The 25,833-nt window shown below is 35.4% G+C and overlaps 1 protein-coding gene and 2 pseudogenes across 1 annotated transcript; all 3 read right to left on the minus strand.

Moving 5' to 3' along the window:
- Nucleotides 1-4,375: 4,375 nt before the first annotated feature.
- Nucleotides 4,376-7,496, minus strand: LOC116116017 (annotated as a pseudogene).
- Nucleotides 7,497-17,420: 9,924 nt separating this feature from the next.
- Nucleotides 17,421-18,012, minus strand: LOC116116018 (annotated as a pseudogene).
- A 5,174-nt stretch (nt 18,013-23,186) lies between these two features.
- Nucleotides 23,187-24,810, minus strand: LOC116116051 (UDP-glycosyltransferase 92A1-like). The gene has a single exon (XM_031402153.1). It carries the CDS (start codon nt 24,808-24,810, stop codon nt 23,323-23,325), a length of 1,488 nt encoding a protein of 495 aa, XP_031258013.1. The 3' UTR covers nt 23,187-23,322.
- Nucleotides 24,811-25,833: the final 1,023 nt, after the last annotated feature.

The raw sequence follows: 25,833 nt of genomic DNA on the forward strand, positions 1-25,833 counted from the left end.
AGGATGTTGGGGTTTTTGAAGAGAAAGTGTCAGTGACTGCAATGGTGGTGACGGAGTTGATTTCCGGTGAGTAAATCAAACAAAACTGGTAGCGGAAACAACCGGCTTTTGCCAGTGATTAGCAAGGCTAACAGGGGTGGGGTGAGGTGTGTTTTGGTTGGGAGGAAGAGGGGAGTAATTTCTGGGTGATGGGCAGGGTTGTTGACTTCGGCGTTGGTGAGATCTGGCCGAAATCGAACCTATATCGGCCAAATCTTGGGTATATTTTAAGGGGAATAGGCTCAAAGGATGATTGGAGTCGCATCTGGGGTGTCGTCGCGGCCAACCAGTCACCGGCTGATTTGTATTTTTGGTGTGTTTGCTAAAGTTCAAACATATAGAGATTTAACTGTAATTTTTAGGGATGTATTTGCTGAATTTTAGAAGTTTTTGTCAATTGGTTTGATCGTCGGTCAACCCGAGACCCGGCAACTTTGTCAGGTTTCACCCCGGGTTGGGTTTTAAAACATTGTTAACAGCTCTTCTGTAGCATTTTAACAATGTTAAGATAAATCAATCTACAACATTGTAAAAATGTTATAGATTTGTTATCTATAATATTTTGAGAATGTTACAAAAAACTAAACTGTAACAGGTTAAGAATGTTACAGAAAACTTATTTATAGCTTTTTGAGAATATTATAGAAAACTTATTTATAGCATTTATGCAGTGTTACAAAAAATCATTCGTAACTATGAATAAGTGCTACAATATACTTAACAACAACATTTTATTGCAGTTACTGAAATGATTAGTAACATGTAAAAAGTGTTACCAATATCTATTTTTTAGTAACATGAGCTATCATAGCATTTTTATAAATGCTACCAATTACCTATGGTAATACTTTTTACATGTTATGGTAGGCCATTTTTCTTGTTGTGACAAGTGTTGCTACATGTAAAATAGCAAGTCCCCAAGCAAAACTTGGGAGCTTTGTTCTCATAAATAATGGTCTAGCAATCAATTGGAGGCGTTTAATAACTGACTCGACTAGACCATTCTGTGTATTAACATGAGCAATCGGCTTTTCAATCGTTGTTCCGATTGACAGACAATAATCATTAAAAGCCTGAGATATAAATTCACCAATGTTGTGTGGTTAATCCGAAGAGGATAATTACCTGTTAGGAGGGAAAATATTTAGATTGACTCAATTTGAAAGGAAGATATTCAGATTAACTTAGACTCCAATTAAGGTAGTCGAAGATCATGCAACTTCTTAATTCTACGTATTTGAATCTTATCTCAACTGTATCATGTAAATGAGTGCTATATAAATCCATCATAACTTGTTTTCAGGGGGCTGGACAATTGTTCTAAGCAAATTTTCCTATGAATTATATTGTTCTTTGTAAGCTCTCAAAAGCAATAATATAACAGTGGACGTCGGCTCAAGTTCTAACTTACCGAACCACTTTAAAATTGTCTTGTGTTCTTATTTATGACTTTTCCTTTTTTGTTTATTATTGATTTTTATTAAATTATGCGCACATCCATTCCTGTTCTGACAGGTCAATCGGAATTCTCTGGTTGGTGCAGAAATTTGTATCAACAACAAACATTATCAAGTATGACTCTTTCTTTTTTGTTCATTGTTGATTTTCATTAAGTCACGAGCACATCCATTCCTGTTTCGACAGGTCAATCGAAATTTTCTGGTTGATGCAAAAGTTTGTATCAACAACAAACATTATCAAATTGTATTGTCTTAATTGTATAATCTAGAAATTGCACTTGCAGTCGAATTATTTGAGCAAGTAATCTCGCAAACGCCATGTTGCGATTAGATAATAAACATACTGATAACGATTATAGATGGTGTTAAAATTATCTGAAAGCATTGCGGTCAACATCTCCACCGCCGCATGGCCTCCCTTTCCCGATAAAACCAGTCTCAGCCCCCCATATTCAGATTAATAGAGTTCCATTTTCTAAATAAACAAACATCAAATCAACAGCAATTTCTTCGCCGATTATTTTTCCAGTGTCAAAATAACGAGATTTACAGAGTGAAGAGTGCAACAATGATGACAATTCTACCGCACATTGGGGAGATTCCGACAATATTCTGTCGAATTTACGGGCGAAATTTTCTCATCAATAATAACGGTACTAGACCGAAAATAGTTGTCTACGTGGGTTTAGTGGTTATCATAAAATATTTAAAATAATTAGTATAATTTTAAATAAATTTATTAAGCGTCAATTAATTAACGGTTTGTGGTACAAACTTGGCAATATGAGATGGATATAGTGATTTTCTTTAATGAGAATATGTAAATCTTCTTTTATAACTTTTAATCCCTCTATAGTATCGGTAAGGATTTACTTCCATTTATAATTAAAGGACTAAAAATTCAATCAGGGAAACTAATAAAATATTGGCGTGGGACTATATTCATACCCAAATAAAAACACCCCATTTCTGAAAACACTTGAGATAAAAAAAGAACAGAAAAAATTGATGCTAATAGTCACCATCCTTTTCCTAATTTGTCGGCAATCACATATTTAAATTGGTGACTTGTTTTTATCTTGTTTTCATCTCAGATCAGTCTCTATTATTTGGACCTAAAAGGTCGTTTTACAACTATTGAATTGAATCCTTACATTCCACTTAGAAAGTTATCGTTGGGATGTCCTCTCCATTTGGGTTCGGGCATGTAAAATGGGAATGAAGCCCGAAGCCCAAATAAAATTAAAAAAATAAAAAAAAATTTGAAAGAGTTCGCAATTCAACAATGAATCTTCCTCCAATCCTAGTAAAATGTAGTATGTTGTTGGTGGTGATCAAAGTTACCAATTTGGATCATAATTTCCTCTCTTGTATTGCCTCTATTGATGAGAGTACCCAAATTTTTGACACAATATATTGATACCTACTTTTGATTAAAAAAAATAATAATAATAAATTGATAATTATACGCGTCTTTGTTTAGGGAAAAGCTCTATTGTAACACATTATTTGATTAGTGAAGTTTTTTGTGGGATGGTTTGCTGTCACGTCGTGGATTTTCCTTTCATCTTGAGAGGTTTTTCACGTTAAAAACTTGAAAAATGAATCATTATTATCCACAAATCTTAAAAAATTTGTTATACGAGTAACTTGAAATATAGAAGCTTCAGGAAAATCCGGCAACACACATTCATCAAAACCTACGTTCCAATAAGGTAAATTTAGCCACAAAGAGTAAAAACAAGCAAACCCAAAACCACTACCACAACTAAATGTAGCATGAAGGACGTCAAATTCTAGTGCTATTTCTTCACACCATCCTAAGAACATGTCCAAGAATCAGATCGATAGATGATAAACAAACTCGAGTGCTATTCTGTTCATCGATAAGATTATAGATAATTTTCCCGAAATGGAGATTCAAAGATGAAGAAGCTTGAAAGAGGTTGATAAGAAGATGAATGGAAGAGAATCCATGTTTTCAGAATTAGGAGGCAGGTCATGATGTGGCCTATTTAAAGGGATTTCATTTTGGAGGGAGAAATGATTTGACCTTTCTTATAATTTGGTCAATTTCTTATAATTTGGTTGTTTATTAAGTGGATAGAGATGATGCATATATAGATGAATTAATATTTGATTGAATGTGATGTTAATTGAAACTGGAGTTCATGGTGAACTAGGTCAACAAATGTGAAACTGGTCAATAAACATGAAAAATTAATATATTGGCACTGATAGAATTTGAGCTGACTCCTCACCCAATAAGACCTTGTTGAATGAGAGGATTATCCCCTCTTATAAACCAGTAGGTTTGAGCGTGTCTAGTCATTATGAGACTCCAACACTCCTCACGATCAAGCTCATATATTGGGTCATGCCTGTTGATGGAGGTAGTTGTTGGCTCTAACTCCTCACCCGTTAGTCAAGCCCTCAATTGAACTGAACCTGGGCTCTGATACTATGATAAAATTTGAGATGAGTCTGACTTCTCATCCAATAAGGCCTTGTTGAATAGGATGATTACCCCCTCTTATAAACTAGTAAGCTCGAGCGTGTCTAGTCGGTATAGGACTCCAACTATCCAACATGCACTTTTGACTAACAGAATGATAACAGAGTTAGTGTTTGGGTTTATAAGTGATTTATTTTAAATAGTTTATGGGGGAGGTTGACAAAAACTGTAAGAGTAATAGATAAGCATCTGCTTTGTTGAACAAAATTCCATTAGCTTTATCTATTCATGGTCTAACAACAATTAATGTTACTAATAAATGAATAAATAATATTAAGAAAATAGATCCATTACCATAATCTCATTCTCATATACAATAATTAATATCTTAAACTTCAATTGTTAGATCTTCCTTTTATCTTCAATCCAGGAATTGATCCATGGCTTCCACAAAAGACCCTTTAAAATTCTCTTCATCTTTGGTAGCATTGTTAATTATCTCCTTAATTTCCAAAGCTTTCTTTTTCAATTCCTTTCCTTTCTCATTTTCATTCATCACCATCTCAATTTTCGCCACTATTTCCTCATGAAAAATCTCACAACTCCTCCCTCTAGCAAACTCCACACATACCCCAATCTGTTCTTCTAGGAACTTCACATTATAAAACTACTCCGCCGCCGTAGCCCACCTGATCATCGGCACGCCGTGGCTCAGTGATTCAAGCACAGAGTTCCATCCACAATGACTCAAAAATGCGGATAATGATTTATGAGATAAAATCTCCACCTGGGGTGCCCATTTATGAACTATTAGTCCAAGTCCCGAGTCTTTGATTCTCTCTTCAAACCCTTCTTGCAACGATTCATTGGCTCTGAATTTAGAGTTTATATCAAAGCCTAATGGTGGCCTAACAACCCAAATGAAATTCTTGCCACAACCCTCTAAAGTAGGACTGTAAACGAGCCGAGCCAAGCCGAGCTGAGCTTTTGACTTATCGAGCTTAGATCATTTACTACAGTGTCGAGCTTGAGTTTGAGCTCGAGCCTAGCGAGCCTTAGAATTGAGACTCGAACTCGAGCTCGGTCGAGTTTAAGGCGAGCTCGAGAGCCCGATATTGAGCTCGAGCTCGTTAAGGCTCGTGAGCTCGTTAAGGAATGAGAGCAATGATATGGGGGAAAGTTTTGAGTTGTTGAGCTTCAGAAGAAGTGAGTCTAGAGGAGAAGCCATGGATGACAGTGTCGTAATTGTGGATGAAAGAGGTGGAGGAGGAAAGGGAGGACTCGTACTAGCGTTTGTGAGTTGGGAAAATTGAGGGCTTGGCATTGTAGTGGACTTTGACGATGTAAGTTTTGAGGGTGTGATCATTATCAACATTAGCTGAAAGTGAAAAATGTTGATTAGCTGAAAGTGAAAAAGAAAGAAGAAGAGAGAAGTAAAATGAAGAAGAGAAGAAGAAGAAAGGTTGAAGAAGAAGACGTGGTTGAGTTGAGAGAGAAGAGAAGTGACTGAAGCATTAAAAGGACAGAAGAGAGTATGCGGAATTGTGGATACAGTGAGAGTTGGTGACTATATATGTCAGTATATGGTGCCCATCGCCCACCGCTCACTTCTATTTTATTTTTCAAAGTTTTTTATTGGAAAATATCAGTTTAATACCTCATGGTTTAAAAAATACCAAAGCACCCTGCATAAGTGTATAATGTTTACTCGAGCCGGACCAGGCTTGCGAGCCCACGAGCCGAGCTTCACTGTGTTCAAGCTCAACTCGGTTAACAAACCGAGTTCGAGCCAAGTCGACTCGATAATAACTGAGTCGAGCTCCAAACGAGCTCTAACCGAGTTGAGCCGAGCTGGCTCGACTCGTTTACAGTCATACTCTAAAGCCATTGCCAATTGCATCATATTTGATGTAGATATAGTGTTCGGTGACCCAAATGACATGTAGAGAACTGAACAAGAAGGCTTCTAATCAAGCCAATTTTCACATACCTCTACGGAGATTCCGAAATCTTTTCTGCTTCGAGCTCGGCTTCCTGGAGTCAAAAGAACAGGCCCAATAGGCCAAACTTGTCGGCCAAATTTTCTCCTAAAATACATCAGCCCAATAGTGTCAAGCTCTTCTACTTTATTGACCAAAATTCCATCAGCTTACTCGAGTAAGAAAACGCTTTCCTTAGAAAACTTGAATGTGAATCACTCTCTTCAGCAACTCTTAGGGTCTGCTTGGGAGTTTTTTTTCCTCTGGTTTTGGGGGATTTTTAATTAGACTGGTTTAGGTGTTCTAAAACCCTTACTTGCCAGATTTTTTATAGACTGGTTTTGACTGGTTTAAAAACCCCCAAAACCAGTGTAGTGTATTTTTGAGGGGTTTATAAAACACCCCAAATCGGGATGTTTTGGCTGGTTTAAAAATTTTATCCCAAAATAACCCCTTTCCACTATCATGAATCTCTTTCAGAGTTTGCTGTTATTGGATATGAATTGGGTTATTCAATGGAAAACCCAAACTCATTAGTAATGTGGGAAGCTCAATTTGGCTTCTTTTGCATATATTTTCAGCAAATCTAGTTGTTGAGTGGAAGTCAAATTACCAAGTATGCTAATAGTGCTACCATAACGAATGTCATCAACTAAATTACATATTTTAGTGAGAACATACAAATAAATTAAATAATATACAATGAAGAACTTACAAATAAATTAAACTTGGAAGGAACTTTGATACTAAGTGTTGATAATTGAAAAAAAAAAACTCCCAAGTACCGGTTGAAGTTGGGGTATTTTTATGGGCATATATGTAAATTTATCATTTTTAAAAACTGTCAGAACCATTAGAAAATAAACTCCCAAGCACAGGTTGGGTGTTTTAAAAACCGCTACTAAAAACTCTTCAAAACTGCTACGGTGGTTTACCCTCAAAACCGCTACGATGATTTACTCTCATAACCGTTACCATAAAACTCCCAAGCAGACCCTTAGAGTATCTGACATCTGAGTAACATGAAGAGTAGAAGCTTCAGGAAAATCAGCCAATACAAATTCAGTAGAATCTGGGTTCCGGTGAGGTAAATTAAGCCACAAAGATTAGAAACAAGAAAAACCAAAACCACCACCACTAATAAATATAGCATGAAACACACCAAACTCTTGTGCTATCTCTTGACACCATCCTAAAAACAAGTCCGAGATGATACAAACTGGTTTTTGTCCAATTTTTTCATGGATAAGATCAGAGCTAAGTTTCCTGAAATGGGGTTTTAAAGATAAAGAAGCTTGAAAGAGATTGATAAGAAGATAAAATGGAAGAGAATCCATGTTTTCAGAATTAGGAGGGAGGTCATGATCCGAGCTATTAAAAGGGATTTCACGGAGATAAATGGAGGAGTTTCGAGGGAGACATGACCTGAGTTTCTTGATATTTAGAGGAGTGTTAACAAATGGTATATTTCTTTGATTTCCCTATTCGAAGGGCTAAAGCTAGAGAAAGGTTTATATGGCCTTGACCCATGTAGGGAAACATTACAATATTATATTCCGCCATTGTTATTGTGTTGAGGATCAAAGAGGTAGAAGTACCTTAGGGAGGAGGATAAGGACAAGAAGAGTGGCGTGGCTGGCCCAGCCTGGGGTCTAATAATTGGGCTGGGGTTTGAGAATTATGCTGGTAAATGAATAACTATTTAAATACCTCAAATTTAAAATCTTTATGATTCTAATCTTGAGTGTATTTACCGTTCCATTATCGAATCAAATAGACTTATAGGCATTATTTTTAGATATATTTTTATGATAAAAATATTAGTTTTAAATATATAGATTCAAATTGATATGTGATATGGACTCAAAATATCATGTGATTTACATTAATGTGCACATGCACTAAAGGGAAAGATTTTCTGATGTGTGTATATATAAGATTATTTTATAATTGGATTCACGTAATGGGGTGTCTCGATTTCTGTGACGATGACTCGTGACATTTTACAAACTTGTCAGATGATTAAAAATCTTTTGCAGTTAGAGTTGTCAAGATAAAATACTACATGTCTTAAAATAAATGTTTATGTCTTTTATGTTTATTGTAAAATAGATGTGGATTATATGACGGTTTGCCATCTCAAGTAGAATATCTTTTGTTTAAAATAAAAAAAAGTCAAATATAGTAGACAAAGTGTGTAAAAAAACAAAAAAAAAAAAAAAGCCCATGTATTAAGTGTAAGCTCTTTGTATTTCTCTATAAATTAGAGAATTCTCTTCTCATTTGGAGAAGAAGAAAGCATTGTGTAAAAAATCTCTCTTGCACATTTTCTTTCCATGTTTCAAATCTCTCTTGCACATTTTCCTTTCCTGTTTCTTTAATACCCTTAAACTCTCTTTCAACCTCAAGGATGTAGTAATATTCTGATAATGGTAAGAATAGCAAAAATATTTCATATATTATCTTCATTTGTGTTTCTAATACGCTTTTATTTCCACTAACCCTTTTAGATGATGTTAGAAGGTATGTGGGTGTAAGCGTGTGTGTGGGGGATAAGATGAGAGTCTTGACCATTTGACCGATTGTTATGTTGATTGGCTATCTTCATGTAGGTCAGTTATCATAATTTCCTACATGCATAAACTTTATAATCTTTTAGCATCATTTCTGAGGTCTAGTAACCCTTTTGTAACTTTGATATATACAGTAAAACCTCTCTATAGTCTATATAGGAATAAACTCTACATAGTCATAAAAAATTCTATTCCCAATTTGGGATAGTTATAAATAAGAATAAACTCCACATTGTAATAAGTTATAATTTTTTTAATTTCCCGTCTTAAGAAAAGAGTAATAATTATTTGTATATTGCAAAAAAATATATATGCTATGTTACATTAAAGGTTTATGATGAAATAAAATATTTATCTAAAGTTGTTTGGGACAATGATTTATGCTTTGGAGTTGTTACCAAATCTTCTAACTTGCAGGTATATAATAACTCGCTAGCATGGACACATTCTTGTTGAAGCCACAATATTTCTAGCTTCTCAAGCATCTTTAGAGCTTCATGGCACAAAACTTTTTGCATTTTCATACTATCATCCTCATAATTATTTCCTTTCTCTTCTTGTCTAATTGCATTAATGATTTCTTCTTCAGTTAAAGCATATACAACTTATTGCTTATTTGGATGATCCAAGAAGACATTAATATCCATTCGATTAGTGTAGTGAAGTTGTCGAATTTGATCACTCAATTCTGCGATGACTTTTCCATTCTCTTCATCTACTTCATTTGTAACTTGCAATTCATCGATATCGGAGGTCCTAATTTTGCAATGCTTAAAACAATTGATAATTGTCTGTGGCGTCATATCAATTGACCATGCAACAACTACATTTACAATTCCATCAAGGATACTTATCTTTTCTGGTTCCAATACATGATCTTCTACCCGTTTTAAAAGTAAGCGATTAAAGCGTTGCCGATAATGACATTTGAAATTTCTAATAATGCCTGCATCACATGGCTGGATTTTGGAAGTGCTAGCTGGTGGTAGGAACAGAACAATTGTGTGATGAAGTGGGGGGAGATTCTCCTTTTTGCCATGTGCGGTACAATTATCCAATATAAGCAAGACATTTCTATCCAAACGGCTATCAAACCACTTAAGCTATTCCATAAAAAACAAAGATGTCATCCATGCATTTGAATTCGCTCGATACTTGCAATTGAGGTTATCACGGTTAACATTATTAAAGCATCTTGGATTAAGAAACTTACCGATGACCCAAAGCGGAAGTTTGTCATAGCCATCGCCATTGCAACAAATAACAATTGTAATCCTCTCTTTGTTTTGCTTTCAACCCTCCAACTGCTTTGTTGCAAGAGAGTTATCGGCTTGCACTTGATAAAATAAGCCAGTTTCATCCATATTATAAATGTTCTTCCAAGTCCATTTGTCTTATTCCTCTCTTATTGATGGCAAACTAGCTTCAATTTTCTCCATATTAACTGAACAGCTTTCCTCCAAAACGACGAAAGGAATGAATTGCATGTCGTTGCTTGAACTTTTCCAACTATCAATTTGAAAATCCAAATGAGGTAGCTTTGGGATAGAGTTTTCTTAGAAAAATATTTCCCTTCTCTTTTAATTTATGAACTATTAGTCCAAGTCCGAGTCTTTGATTCTCTCTTCAAACCCTTCTGGTAGCGATTCATTGGCTCTGAATTAGAGTTTTATCAAAGCCTAATGGTGGCCTAACAACCCAAATGAAATTCTTGCCACAACCCTCTAAAGTAGGACTGTAAACGAGCCAGCCAAGCCGAGCTGAGCTTTTGACTTCGAGCTTAGATCATTTTACAGTGTCGAGCTTGAGTTTGAGCTCGAGCCTAGCGAGCCTTAGAATTGAGACTCGAACTCGAGCTCGGTCGGTTTAAGGCGAGCTCGAGAGCCCGATATTGAGCTCGAGCTCGTTAAGGCTCGTGAGCTCGTTAAGAAGAGAGCAATGATATGGGGGAAAGTTTTGAGTTGTTGAGCTTCAGAAGAAGTGAGTCTAGAGGAAAGCCATGGATGACAGTGTCGTAATTGTGGATGAAGAGGTGGAGGAGGAAAGGGAGGACTCGTACTAGCGTTTGTGAGTTGGGAAAATTGAGGCTTGGCATTGTATGGACTTTGACGATGTAAGTTTTGAGGGTGTGATCATTATCAACATTAGCTGAAAGTGAAAAATGTTGATTAGCTGAAGTGAAAAAGAAGAAGAAGAGAGAAGTAAAATGAAGAAAGAAGAAGAAGAAGGTTGAAGAAGAAGACGTGGTTGAGTTGAGAGAGAAGAGAAGTGACTGAAGCATTAAAAGGACAGAAGAGAGTATGCGGAATTGTGGATACAGTAGAGTTGGTGACTATATATGTCAGTATATGGTGCCCATCGCCACCGCTCCTTCTATTTTATTTTTCAAAGTTTTTTATTGGAAAATATCAGTTTAATACTCATGGTTTAAAAAATACCAAAGCACCCTGCATAGTGTATAATGTTTCCTCGAGCCGGACCGGCTTGCGAGCCCACGAGCCGAGCTTCACTGTGTTCAACTCAACTCGTTAACAAACCGAGTTCGAGCCAAGTCGACTCGATAATACGAGTCGGCTCCAAACGAGCTCTAACCGAGTTGAGCGAGCTGCTGACTCGTTTACAGTCCTACTCTAAAGCCATGCCAATTGCATCATATTTGATGTAGATATAGTGTTCGGTGACCCAAATGACATGTAGAAACTGAACAAGAAGGCTTCTAATCAACCAATTTTCACATACCTCTACGGAGATTCCGAAATCTTTTCTTCGAGCTCAGGCTTCTGGAGTCAAAAGAACAGGCCCAATAGGCCAACTGTCGGCCAAATTTTCTCCTAAAATACATCAGCCCAATAGTGTCAGTCTTCTACTTTATTGACCAAAATTCCATCACTTACTCGAGTAAGAAACGCTTTCCTTAAAACTTGAATGTGAATCACTCTCTTCAGCAACTCTTAGGGTCTGCTTGGGAGTTTTTTTTCCTCTGGTTTTGGGGGATTTTTAATTAACTGGTTTAGGTGTTCTAAAACCCTTACTTGCCAGATTTTTATAATGGTTTGACTGGTTTAAAACCCCCAAAACCAGTGTAGTGTATTTTGAGGGTTTATAAAACACCCCAAATCGGGATGTTTTGGCTGGTTTAAAAATTTTATCCCAAAATAACCCCTTTCCACTATCATGAATCTCTTTCAGAGTTTGCTGTTATTGGATATGAATTGGGTTATTCAATGGAAAACCCAAACTCATTAGTAATGTGGGAAGCTCAATTTGGCTTCTTTTGCATATATTTCAGCAAATCTAGTTTTTGAGTGGAAGTCAAATTACCAGTATGCTAATAGTGCACCATAACGAATGTCATCAACTAAATTACATATTTTGTGAGAACATACAATAAATTAAATAATATACAATGAAGACTTACAAATAAATTAAACTTGGAAGGAACTTGATACAAGGTTGATAATTGAAAAAAAAAAACTCCCAAGTACCGGTGAAGTTGGGGTATTTTTATGGGCATATATGTAATTTATCATTTTTAAAAACTTCAGAACCATTAGAAAATAAACTCCCAAGCACAGTTGGGTGTTTTAAAAACGCTACTAAAAACTCTTCAAAACTGCTACGGTGGTTTACCCTCAAACACGCTACGATGATTTACTCTCATAACCGTTACAATAAAACTCCAAGCAGACCCTTAGAGTATCTGACATCTGAGTAACATGAAGAGTAGAAGCTTCAGGAAATCAGCCAATACAAATTCAGTAGAATCGGGTTCCGGTGAGGTAAATTAAGCCACAAAGATTAGAAACAAGAAAAACCAAACCACCACCACTAATAAATATAGCATGAACACACCAAACTCTTGTGCTATCTCTTGACACCATCCTAAAAACAAGTCCGAGATGATACAAACTGGTTTTTGTCCAATTTTTTCATGGATAAGATCAGAGCTAAGTTTCCTGAAATGGGTTTTTAAAGATAAAGAAGCTTGAAAGAGATTGATAAGAAGATAAAATGGAAGAGAATCCATGTTTTCAGAATTAGAGGGAGTCATGATCCGAGCTATTAAAAGGGATTTCACGGAGATAAATGGAGGATTTCGAGGGAGACATGACCTGAGTTTCTTGATATTTAGAGGATTGTTAACAAATGGATATTTCTTTGATTTCCCTATTCGAAGGGCTAAAGCTAGAGAAAGGTTTATATGTGCCTTGACCCATGTAGGGAAACATTACAATATTATATTCCGCCATTGTTATTGTGTTGAGCAAAGAGCTAGAAGTACCTTAGGAGGAGGATAAGGACAAGAAAGTGGCGTGGCTGGCCCAGCCTGGGGTCTAATAATTGATCCTGGGATAACTTTTAATCCCTCTATAGTATCGGTAAGGATTTACTTCCATTTATAATTAAAGGAGTAAAAATTCAATCAGGGAAACTAATAAAATATTGGCGTGGGACTATATTCATACCCAAATAAAAACACCCCATTTCTGAAAACACTTGAGATAAAAAAGAAAAGAAAAAATTGATGCTAATAGTCACCATCCTTTTCCTAATTTGTCGGCAATCACATATTTAAATTGGTGAGTGTAGCAGTGCAGTTTCCTCTTTTACAAAATCAGAGCTTTTTGAATTTTGATTATATTGTGACTTGTTTATCTTGTTTTCATCTCAGATCAGTCTCTATTATTTGGACCTAAAAGGTCGTTTTACAACTATTGAATTGAATCCTTACATTCCACTTAGAAAGTTATCGTTGGGATGTCCTCTCCGTGTGGGTTCGGGCATGTAAAATGGGAATGAAGCCCGAAGCCCAAATAAAATTAAAAAAATAAAAAAAAATTTGAAAGAGTTCGCAATTCAACAATGAATCTTCCTCCAATCCTAGTAAAATGTAGTATGTTGTTGGTGGTGATCAAAGTTACCAATTTGGATCATAATTTCCTCTCTTGTATTGCCTCTATTGATGAGAGTACCCAAATTTTTGACACAATATATTGATACCTACTTTTGATTAAAAAAAATAATAATAATAAATTGATAATTATACGCGTCTTTGTTTAGGGAAAAGCTCTATTGTAACACATTATTTGATTAGTGAAGTTTTTTGTGGGATGGTTTGCTGTCACGTCGTGGATTTTCCTTTCATCTTGAGAGGTTTTTCACGTTAAAAACTTGAAAAATGAATCATTATTATCCACAAATCTTAAAAAATTTGTTATACGAGTAACTTGAAATATAGAAGCTTCAGGAAAATCCGGCAACACACATTCATCAAAACCTACGTTCCAATAAGGTAAATTTAGCCACAAAGAGTAAAAACAAGCAAACCCAAAACCACTACCACAACTAAATGTAGCATGAAGGACGTCAAATTCTAGTGCTATTTCTTCACACCATCCTAAGAACATGTCCAAGAATCAGATCGATAGATGATAAACAAACTCGAGTGCTATTCTGTTCATCGATAAGATTATAGATAATTTTCCCGAAATGGAGATTCAAAGATGAAGAAGCTTGAAAGAGGTTGATAAGAAGATGAATGGAAGAGAATCCATGTTTTCAGAATTAGGAGGCAGGTCATGATGTGGCCTATTTAAAGGGATTTCATTTTGGAGGGAGAAATGATTTGACCTTTCTTATAATTTGGTCAATTTCTTATAATTTGGTTGTTTATTAAGTGGATAGAGATGATGCATATATAGATGAATTAATATTTGATTGAATGTGATGTTAATTGAAACTGGAGTTCATGGTGAACTAGGTCAACAAATGTGAAACTGGTCAATAAACATGAAAAATTAATATATTGGCACTGATAGAATTTGAGCTGACTCCTCACCCAATAAGACCTTGTTGAATGAGAGGATTATCCCCTCTTATAAACCAGTAGGTTTGAGCGTGTCTAGTCATTATGAGACTCCAACACTCCTCACGATCAAGCTCATATATTGGGTCATGCCTGTTGATGGAGGTAGTTGTTGGCTCTAACTCCTCACCCGTTAGTCAAGCCCTCAATTGAACTGAACCTGGGCTCTGATACTATGATAAAATTTGAGATGAGTCTGACTTCTCATCCAATAAGGCCTTGTTGAATTGGATGATTACCCCCTCTTATAAACTAGTAAGCTCGAGCGTGTCTAGTCGGTATAGGACTCCAACTATCCAACATGCACTTTTGACTAACAGAATGATAACAGAGTTAGTGTTTGGGTTTATAAGTGATTTATTTTAAATAGTTTATGGGGGAGGTTGACAAAAACTGTAAGAGTAATAGATAAGCATCTTCTTTGTTGAACAAAATTCCATTAGCTTTATCTATTCATGGTCTAACAACAATTAATGTTACTAATAAATGAATAAATAATATTAAGAAAATAGATCCATTACCATAATCTCATTCTCATATACAATAATTAATATCTTAAACTTCAATTGTTAGATCTTCCTTTTATCTTCAATCCAGGAATTGATCCATGGCTTCCACAAAAGACCCTTTAAAATTCTCTTCATCTTTGGTAGCATTGTTAATTATCTCCTTAATTTCCAAAGCTTTCTTTTTCAATTCCTTTCCTTTCTCATTTTCATTCATCACCATCTCAATTTTCGCCACTATTTCCTCATGAAAAATCTCACAACTCCTCCCTCTAGCAAACTCCACACATACCCCAATCTGTTCTTCTAGGAACTTCACATTATAAAACTACTCCGCCGCCGTAGCCCACCTGATCATCGGCACGCCGTGGCTCAGTGATTCAAGCACAGAGTTCCATCCACAATGACTCAAAAATGCGAATAATGATTTATGAGATAAAATCTCCACCTAGGGTGCCCATTTATGAACTATTAGTGCAAGTCCCGAGTCTTTGATTCTCTCTTCAAACCCTTCTTGCAACGATTCATTGGCTCTGAATTCAGAGTTTATATCAAAGCCTAATGGTGGCCTAACAACCCAAATGAAATTCTTGCCACAACCCTCTAAAGTAGGACTATAAACGAGCCGAGCCAAGCCGAGCTTTTGACTTATCGAGCTCAGCTCATTTACTATAGTGTCGAGCTCGAGCCTGGCAAGCCTTAGAATTGAGACGATATCAAGCTCGAGCTCGTTAAGGCTCACGAGCTCGTTAAGGAATGAGAGCAATGATATGGGGTAAAGTTTTGAGTTGTTGAGCTTCAGAAGAAGTGAGTCTAGAGGAGAAGCCATGGATGACAGTGTCGTAATTGTGGATGAAAGAGGTTGAGGAGGAAAGGGAGGACTCGTACTAGTGTTTGTGAGTTGGGAAAATTGAGGGCTTGGCATCGTAGTGGACTTTGACGATGTAAGTTTTGAGGGTGTGATCATTATCAACATTAGCTGAAAGTGAAAAATGTTGATTAACTGAAAGTGAAAAAGAAAGAAGAAGAGAGAAGTAAAATAAAGAAGAGAAGAAGAAGAAATGTTGAAGAAGAAGACGTGGTTGAGTTGAGAGAGAAGAGAAGTGACTGAAAGCATTAAAAGGACAGAAGAGAGTATGCAGAATTATGGATATAATGAGAGTTGGTGACTATGTATGTCAGTATATGGTGCCCATTGCCCAACGCTCACTTCTATTTTATTTTTCAAAGTTTTTTATTGAAAAATATCAGTTTAATACATCATGGTTTAAAAAATACCAAAGCACCCTGCATAAGTGTATAATGTTTACTCGAGCCGGACCAGGCTCGCGAGCCCACGAGCCGAGCTTCACTGTGTTCGAACTCAACTCGGTTAACAAACCGAGTTCAAGCCGAGTCGACTCGATAATAACCGAGTCGAGCTCCAAACGAGCTCTAACCGAGTCGAGCAGAGCTGGCTCGACTCGTTTACAGTCCTACTCTAAAGCCAGTGCCAATTGCATCATATTTGATGTAGATATAATGTTCTGTGACCCAAATGACACGTAGAGAACTGAACAAGAAGGCTTCTTATCAAACCAATTTTTACATACCTCTACGGAGATTCATAAATCTTTTCTGCTTCGAGCTCAGCTTCATGGAGTCAAAAGAACAGGCCCAATAGGCCAAACCTGTAGGCCAAATTTTCTCCTAAAATACATCAGCCCAATAGTGTCAAGCTCCTCTACTGTATTGACCAAAATTCCATCAGCTTATTCAAGTAAGAAAACGCTTTCCTTAGAAAACTTGAATGTGAATCACTCTCTTCAGCAACTCTTAGGGTCTGCTTGGAAGTTTTTTTTCCACTGGTTTTGGGGGATTTTTAATTAGACTGGTTTAGGTGTTCTAAAACCATTACTTGCCAGATTTTTTATTGACTGGTTTAAAAACCCCCCAAAACCAGTATAGTGTATTTTTGAGGGGTTTATAAAACACCCCAAATCGGGGTATTTTGGCTGGTTTAAAAATTTTATCCCAAAATAACCCCTTTTCACTATCATGAATCTCTTTCAGAGTTTGCTGTTCTTGGATATGAATTGGGTTATTCAATGGAAAACCCAAACTCATTGGTAATGTGGGAAGCTCAATTTGGCTTCTTTTGCATATATTTTCAGCAAATCTAGTTGTTGAGTGGAAGTCAAATTACCAAGTATGCTAATAGTGCCAGCATAACGAATGTCATCAACTAAATTACATATTTTAGTGAGAACATACAAATAAATTAAATAATATACAATGAAGAACTTACAAATAAATTAAACTTGGAAGGAACTTCGATACTAAGTATTGGTAATTGAAAAAAAAAACTCCCAAGTACCAGTTGAAGTTGGGGTATTTTTATGGACATATATATAAATTTATCATTTTTAAAAACTGCCAGAACCATTAGAAAATAAACTCCCAAGCACAGCTTGGGTGTTTTAAAAACCGCGACTAAAAACTCTTCAAAACTGCTACAGTGGTTTACCCTCAAAACCGCTACGATAGTTTATCCTCATAACCGTTACCATAAAACTTCCAAGCAGACCCTTAGAGTATCTGACATCCGAGTAACATGAAGAGTAGAAGCTTCAGGAAAATCAGGCAATACAAATTCAGTAGAATCTGGGTTCCGGTGAGGTAAATTAAGCCACAAAGATTAGAAACAAGAAAAGCCAAAACCACCACCACTAATAAATATAGCATGAAACACACCAAACTCTTGTGCTATCTCTTGACACCATCCTAAAAACATGTCCGAGATGATACAAACTGGTTTTTGTCCAATTTTTTCATGGATAAGATCAGAGCTAAGTTTCCTGAAATGGGTTTTTAAAGATAAAGAAGCTTGAAAGAGATTGATAAGAAGATAAAATGGAAGAGAATCCATGTTTTCAGAATTAGGAGGGAGGTCATGATCCGAGCTATTAAAAGGGATTTCACGGAGATAAATGGAGGAGTTTCGAGGGAGACATGATCTGAGTTTCTTGATCTTTAGAGGAGTGTTAACAAATGGTATATTTCTTTGATTTCTCTATTCGAAGGGCTAAAGCTAGAGAAAGGTTTATATGGCCTTGACCCATGTAGGGAAACATTACAATATTATATTCCGCCATTGTTATTGTGTTGAGGATCAAAGAGGTAGAAGTACCTTAGGGAGGAGGATAAGGACAAGAAGAGTGGCGTGGCTGGCCCAGCCTGGGGTCTAATAATTGGGCTGGGGTTTGAGAATTATGCTGGTAAATGAATAACTATTTAAATACCTCAAATTTAAAATCTTTATGATTCTAATCTTGAGTGTATTTACCGTTCCATTATCGAATCAAATAGACTTATAGGCATTATTTTTAGATATATTTTTATGATAAAAATATTAGTTTTAAATATATAGATTCAAATTGATATGTGATATGGACTCAAAATATCATGTGATTTACATTAATGTGCACATGCACTAAAGGGAAAGATTTTCTGATGTGTGTATATATAAGATTATTTTATAATTGGATTCACGTAATGGGGTGTCTCGATTTCTGTGACGATGACTCGTGACATTTTACAAACTTGTCAGATGATTAAAAATCTTTTGCAGTTAGAGTTGTCAAGATAAAATACTACATGTCTTAAAATAAATGTTTATGTCTTTTATGTTTATTGTAAAATAGATGTGGATTATATGACGGTTTGCCATCTCAAGTAGAATATCTTTTGTTTAAAATAAAAAAAAGTCAAATATAGTAGACAAAGTGTGTAAAAAAACAAAAAAAAAAAAAAAGCCCATGTATTAAGTGTAAGCTCTTTGTATTTCTCTATAAATTAGAGAATTCTCTTCTCATTTGGAGAAGAAGAAAGCATTGTGTAAAAAATCTCTCTTGCACATTTTCTTTCCATGTTTCAAATCTCTCTTGCACATTTTCTTTTCCTGTTTCTTTAATACCCTTAAACTCTCTTTCAACCTCAAGGATGTATTAATATTCTGATAATGGTAAGAATAGCAAAAATATTTCATATATTATCTTCATTTGTGTTTCTAATATGCTTTTATTTCCACTAACCCTTTTAGATGATGTTAGAAGGTATGTGGGTGTAAGCGTGTGTGTGTGGGATAAGAGGAGAGTCTTGACCATTTGACCGATTGTTATGTTGATCGGCTATCTCCATGTAGGTCAGTTATCATAATTTCCTACATGCATAAACTTTATAATCTTCTGGCATCATTTCTGAGGTCTAGTAACCCTTTTGTAACTTTTATATATACAGTAAAACCTCTCTATAGTTTATATAGGAATAAACTCTACATAGTCATAAAAAATTTTATTCCCAATTTGGGATAGTTATAAATAAGAATAAACTTCATATTGTAATAAGTTATAATTTTTTTTAATTCTCGTCTTAAGAAAAGTTACCTCCACACAGTAATAATTATTTGTATATTGCAAAAAAAAATATATGTTATGTTATATTAAAGGTTTATGATGAAATAAAATATTTATCTAAAGTTGTTTGGGACAATGATTTATGCTTTAGAGTTGTTACCAAATCTTCTAACTTGCGGGTATATAATAACTCGCTAGCATGGACACATTCTTGTTGAAGCCACAATATTTCTAGCTTCTCAAGCATCTTTAGAGCTTCATGGCACGAAACTTTTTGCATTTCCGTACTATCATCCTCATGATTATTTCCTTTCTCTTTTTGTCTAATTGCAATAATGATTTCTTCTTCAGTTAAAGCATATACAACTTATTGCTCATTTGGATGATCCAGGAAGACATTAATATCCATTCGATTAGTGTAGTGAAGTTGTCGAATTTGATCACTTAATTCTGCAATGACTTTTCTATTCTCTTCATCTACTTCATTTGTAACTTGCAATTCATCGATATCGGAGGTCCTAATTTTGCAATGCTTAAAACAATTGATAATTGTCTGTGGCGTCATATCAACTGACCATGCAACAACTACATTTACAATTCCATCAAGGATACTTATCTTTTCTGGTTCCAAGACATGATCTTCTACCCATTTTAAAAGTAAGCGATTAAAGCGCTGCCGATAATAACCTTTGAAATTTCTAATAATGCCCGCATCACATGGCTGGATTTTGGAAGTGCTAGCTGGTGGTAGGAACAGAACAATTGTGTGATGAAGTGGGGGGAGATTCTCCTTTTTGCCATGTGCGGTACAATTATCCAATATAAGCAAGACATTTCTATCCAAACGGCTATCAAACCACTTAAGCTATTCCATAAAAAACAAAGATGTCATCCATGCATTTGAATTCGCTCGATACTTGCAATTGAGGTTATCACGGTTAACATTATTAAAGCATCTTGGATTAAGAAGCTTACCGATGACCCAAAGCGGAAGTTTGTCAGAGCCATCGCCATTGCAACAAATAACAATTGTAATCCTCTCTTTGTTTTGCTTTCAACCCTCCAACTGCTTTGTTGCAAGAGAGTTATCGGCTTGCACTTGATAAAATAAGCCAGTTTCATCCATATTATAAATGTTCTTCCAAGTCCATTTGTCTTATTCCTCTCTTATTGATGGCAAACCAGCTTCAATTTTCTCCAATTACTGACAGCTTTCCTCCAAACCGACGAAAGGAATGAATTGCATGTCGTTGCTTGAACTTTCCAACCATCAATTTGAAAATCCAACGAGGTAGCTTTGGTAGAGTTTTCTTAGAAAAATATTTCCCTTCTCTTTTAACAATCACCATTCATAATGACATGCTCTTGATGGCATACAAACCATTCATGGAGGGAGACTCCATTGCTAGGTACTTTACCATCTTGCATGTTTTGTGTTTGGGTTCAACAATCCTTCTCTTGAAGGAGGTCAGCTGTCGTTTGGTTGTCTTAGATATTGCTGCTTGTAATACCTTAGACCATGAGTATCTCTAACCACTTCAAGATCTTTCTGCTTCCAACTAGGGTTTGATTCTTTCATTTTGCACAATTCACACGAATACTTTCATTCAATTGAGTTCGTGTATTAACTTTGGGTGGCATGATTGATTGCTAAGGAACAAGAAGGATCACTTGAATTGGTGGAAGATTTTATTGAAAACTGGATTTAATAAGTGAAACATAACAACCTTATTTAGAGCAGGCTAATCATAATTCTACTAGGATAATAAATAAGAAATTCTAATATTACTACTAAACATGAATTGAAATTCTCCTAATACTAAAATATGAATTGAAATCCTAGTACTACCAAACATGAATTTTAAAATAGGAAATCAAGTAATATTAAAAGTAAATAGGAAATCCATTACTACCAAAACATAATTATAAAATAAGAAACAAGTAATTTAAAAGTAAATAGAAATCCTAATACTACTAAAACAATTAATTGAAGTCCTAATACATACTACTAAAACATGAATTATAAAATAAGAAATCAAAATAGTTTTTTCTAACTACACATTTATTAGTTATAACCTCCTTAAGTAATAAATTAGTTTGATCCCAAATTAAACTATAGAAAGGTTTTACTGCATATATTATATATAATTAATAATATATATAATATTATATATATATATATGTAGTCTTGAGCTTAGAGGAATTTTTTTTTTTTTTTTTTTTTTTTTTTTTTTTTTTGGTAATGCGATGTGAAGGGAGATGTATCTGAGCTGTATTTTTAATTTTGGAAAATGGACTTCATAGCCTAGGGTGTAAAAAAAAGGGCCAGGGCTTTGGTAAGAAAATCCGGCCCCCCAGCTCTGGGTATATTTTATAAATTATTTCAAATTACAGATAGCCCCTTGTGTAAAATTCAGAAAAGCTTTAAAGCGTTTTGACAGACCCCCTAAAAATTACATGCAGCCTTTTTATTATTTAAATTATTTTAACCCCTAATAAATTCTATAACCCCCACTGTTTAATAAAATTTAAAACAAAAAACCCATTTTTGTAACCAAACCCGGGCTTGCTAGGAAAAAAAAAAAAAAAACCGGCCTGGCCGAGGCCTGGGTTTTAACTTCGCTAACTTCAACCTCAGAACAAGCAAATTAGACTTTGTGGACCCTCCACCTGATTAAATCGACTAACTGATGCCCCACTTCAATTCTTAAAAATGTATTCTAATCTCCATTTAACCTTTATAAGATAATTATTCTTTAATTGTAGTTTGTAACATATAAAACGTGTAGTTAATTAGTTTGACCCTTGTTCTTATACATATATAGCCAATATCCATGTGAAAGAGATGATAAATACAATCTCTTTCTCACTCTCTCACTCACATTCTGCATGTGATGTTACTTACCGTTAGTATTTTTTTCTCTTGTACATGTGCCACAATGAAAGTGAGAGAGTAAAAAGGGGAGCAAGAATCCACCTAGATTGCTAATAAGGGTAATCACTAAGAGAATTTTTCTAACTGTCAACTTCAAAACCTAAATGATTAATTGAGATACACGCAAATTAGTTTGGACACCATCCCGATCAAAAATAAAAAAAAAAAAAAAAAAAAAAAAAAAAAAAAAAAAAAAAAAAAAAAAAAAAAAAAAAAAAAAAAAAAAAAAAAAAAAAACCTAACAAAGAGGTGTTGCTAGCACTCCCATGACAAAATAATTTGAAAGATACATCAATCCGAAACTATTCTAAAAAGTAACTGAGTGCATTGAATCTTGTTAAAATTTGAGTGCAAAAAAATAAAGAAAAGTTCAGTGACATTTGAGTGTACTGAGAAAATAGTGCTAGTCAACTATCTTTAAGGGTTGAGTGGTTCGATAGAAATTTTTAAGTGTATTATTCAAAAGATTTTGAGTTCGAGTCCCTCCTCGGTTACTAATAAGGGTAGCTACTAGAACTCTTCTCGACCGATAATTCTAGGGTCTCGAGGGATTAGTTGAGGTATGCGTAAATTAGCCCAGACTCTCCCGATCATTAAAATAAAAAAAAGGCATTAGTGAAATATGAGTGAACTACCTCTTGGTAAGTATACAATTCACTTAGGACTATTAAGTGTTTTATTCAAGAGGTCCTGAGTCAAATCCCCACAACTACTAATAAGGGATAGCCATTGGAGACTTACCTAATCGATAACTTCAAGATCCCTTAGTTAAAGTGTGTACAAACTGGTCCAAACAACTTTGGATATGAAAAAAAATATTAGCTCAACGAATTAAACGAAGTGTGAGTGGAGAACACGAGTGTGTTGAACAAATTAAAATTTATATACTATATCTTCTCTTATTTGTAAATTAAAGGTGAAAGCTTATAATTTTAACATCGATTTAGTAATTTTTAGATAAAAGAATCATGAATGATGATAAATTAACTCACAAATTAAAATTGATACAATAATTTAAGGAAAGGAAAACGAATTACTGGATCTCCTCATTCCCCTGGAACATGATCTTCCAAGTGGAGTTGAGAAGAGAAATTATTGGCTGTTTTTTCTGTTTTTCAAATGCAATATTTTTCTTCATAACCTGACGAAGGAGCTCCATGGATTTTCCCTTTGTCTTCTCCCCTCAGCTTCAATGCAGCGTCCAAGAATTGATCCATGGCTTCCATAGATGACCCTTTAAAATTTTCCTCATCTTTGATAGCATTGTTAATTATCTCCTTAATTTGTAAAGCTTTCTCTCTCATTTCCTTTCCCTTCTCTCTCTCATTCATCACCAACTCAATTTTTTCCACTATATCTTCATGAAAAACCTCACTCCTCTTCCCTCTTGCAACCTCCACACATACTCCAATCATGTCTTCCAACAATTTTACATTATAAAACTGCTCTGCTGCCACTGGCCACCCTATCATTGGCACGCCATGGCTCAGTGATTCAAGCACAGAGTTCCATCCACAATGACTCAAAAATGCAGATAAAGATTTATGAGATAAAATCTCTACCTGGGGTGCCCATTTATGAACTAACAGCCCTCGTCCTGAGACTTTGATTTTTTCTTCAAATCCTTCAGGCAGCCATTCATTTGCTCTAAATTCAGAGTTTATGTCAAAGCCTAATGGTGGCCTAACAACCCAAATGAAATTCTTGCCACAACCCTCTAAAGCCATTGCCAATTGCATCATTTGTGATGCTGATATTGTGTTCATTGAACCAAATGAAACATAGATAACTGAACAAGAAGGTTTCTTATCAAGCCAATTTTTACATTCCTCTGGAGAGATTCCAAAATCTCTTCTGCTTCGAGCTTGGCTTCCCGGGGTCAAAAGAACAGGCCCAACAGGCCAAACCTGTCGACCAAATTTTCTCCTAAAATGCGTTAGTCCAAGCTTGTCAATCTCCTCTACTGTGTTGAACAATATTCCATCAGCTTTACTCCATTGAGAAAGCGCTTTCCTTAGAAAGCTTGAATATGAATCACTACCATCCGCAGATCTCAAAACATCTGTCATTTGAGTAACATGAAATACAGAAGCTTCAGGAAAATCCGGCAAGACAAATTCTTCAGAATCTGTGCTCCGATGGGGTAGGTTTACCCACAAAGAGTAGAAACAAGCAAAGCCAAAACCACCACCACTAATAAATATGGCATGAAAGACGCCAAACTCTTGAGCTATCTCTTGGCACCATCCTAGGAACATGTCTGAGATGATACAAACCCTTTTTTGTCCATTTTGTTGATGGATAAGATTAGAGATAAGTTTCCTGAAATGGGGTTTCAATGACAAAGAAGCTTGAAAGAGATTGATAAGAAAATGGTATGGAAGAGAATCCATGTTTTCAGAATTAGGAGGGAGGTCATGATCTGAGCTATTAAAAGGGATTTCAAGGAGATGAATGGAGGAGTTTGAAGGGAGAAATGATCTGAGTTTCTTGATGTTCAAAGGGGTGTTAACAAAAGTTATGGTGAATTTCTTTGTCTTTTCTATACGGAGGGCTAAAGCTAGGAAAGGGTTGATATGACCTTGTGCCATGAAAGGAAACATCACTATCAGGGGCGGATCCAGAAATCTTTATTAGGGTGGGCCAAACAAAAATTTTTAGTTCTAAAATTGAGAGTGGGCACAATTTTTTAATATTTGACAATAAAAATTAAGGGTGGGCCAAAGTCAAACTAAATGAAAAAATGTATTTAATTTTTATTTTTTAAAAATTGAGGGTGGGCCATGGCCCACCCTTAATACACTTTGGATCCGCCCCTGATCACTATGTTCTCTTTCTTTTGTGCCATTGTTGTGTTGATGATCAGAAAGCAAGAACCGGAAGATGAGGATGAAGAAGAGATGAGTATACTAAGGTCAATCCGATCTAGATTTATTGGCAAGTTTGTTGTAGTGTGAAGAAATAGGGGATGGGGGTGAAAGACATTTAATTAATGGCTAACTTGTAGGCGGTCCTGTTAGCTCTGCCGGAAACGTAAAGGAAAGAATCTGCAGAAAGTCGTTTCGCTTGTTTTGTTGAATCTTTAGATTTTGTTTGTTTCTCTGTTTTTCTACTTTTTATCACTTCTCATTTTGTTTCTGATCTTATATTATCATAGATAAAGTTTCACTTAAATACACAAATATGACCTGCGGCCAAGTTCGTGACACTTGACAGTATCATGATTCAAGAGTGAACTACTTGATTCAGCGTGAACTGTAGCCACCCATTTCGTATAAGAGACTTAACATAAATACAAAAAATATAATATTATTAGACTATAAACCAAGAATCAAAGGATTACCTTCGGCCATTAAAACAAACTCACGAAGCTATATTTTGGCTCTTCTAAGCTTTCAAGACACTCTAATATTGATAGCGTATTTTTAGTTGAGTACTTGAGCTTAGGGACCAAAATATTATATATAGTCGAGCTTCCATCAAGCTCTTAATGACATTACTTAATGGTGCCATAAATCTCAATCAATGATTAAACAAAAAAACGTTTGAAAAACTGAAGCAACAAATGTGGACCATTAATCTTCAAAACTGATTTATATTTAATGAAAATCAATTATCAACGTTAC

The sequence above is a fragment of the Pistacia vera genome, unplaced genomic scaffold (assembly GCF_008641045.1).
Source record: "Pistacia vera cultivar Batoury unplaced genomic scaffold, PisVer_v2 Contig76, whole genome shotgun sequence".
NCBI classification, from domain to species: Eukaryota; Viridiplantae; Streptophyta; class Magnoliopsida; order Sapindales; family Anacardiaceae; genus Pistacia; species Pistacia vera.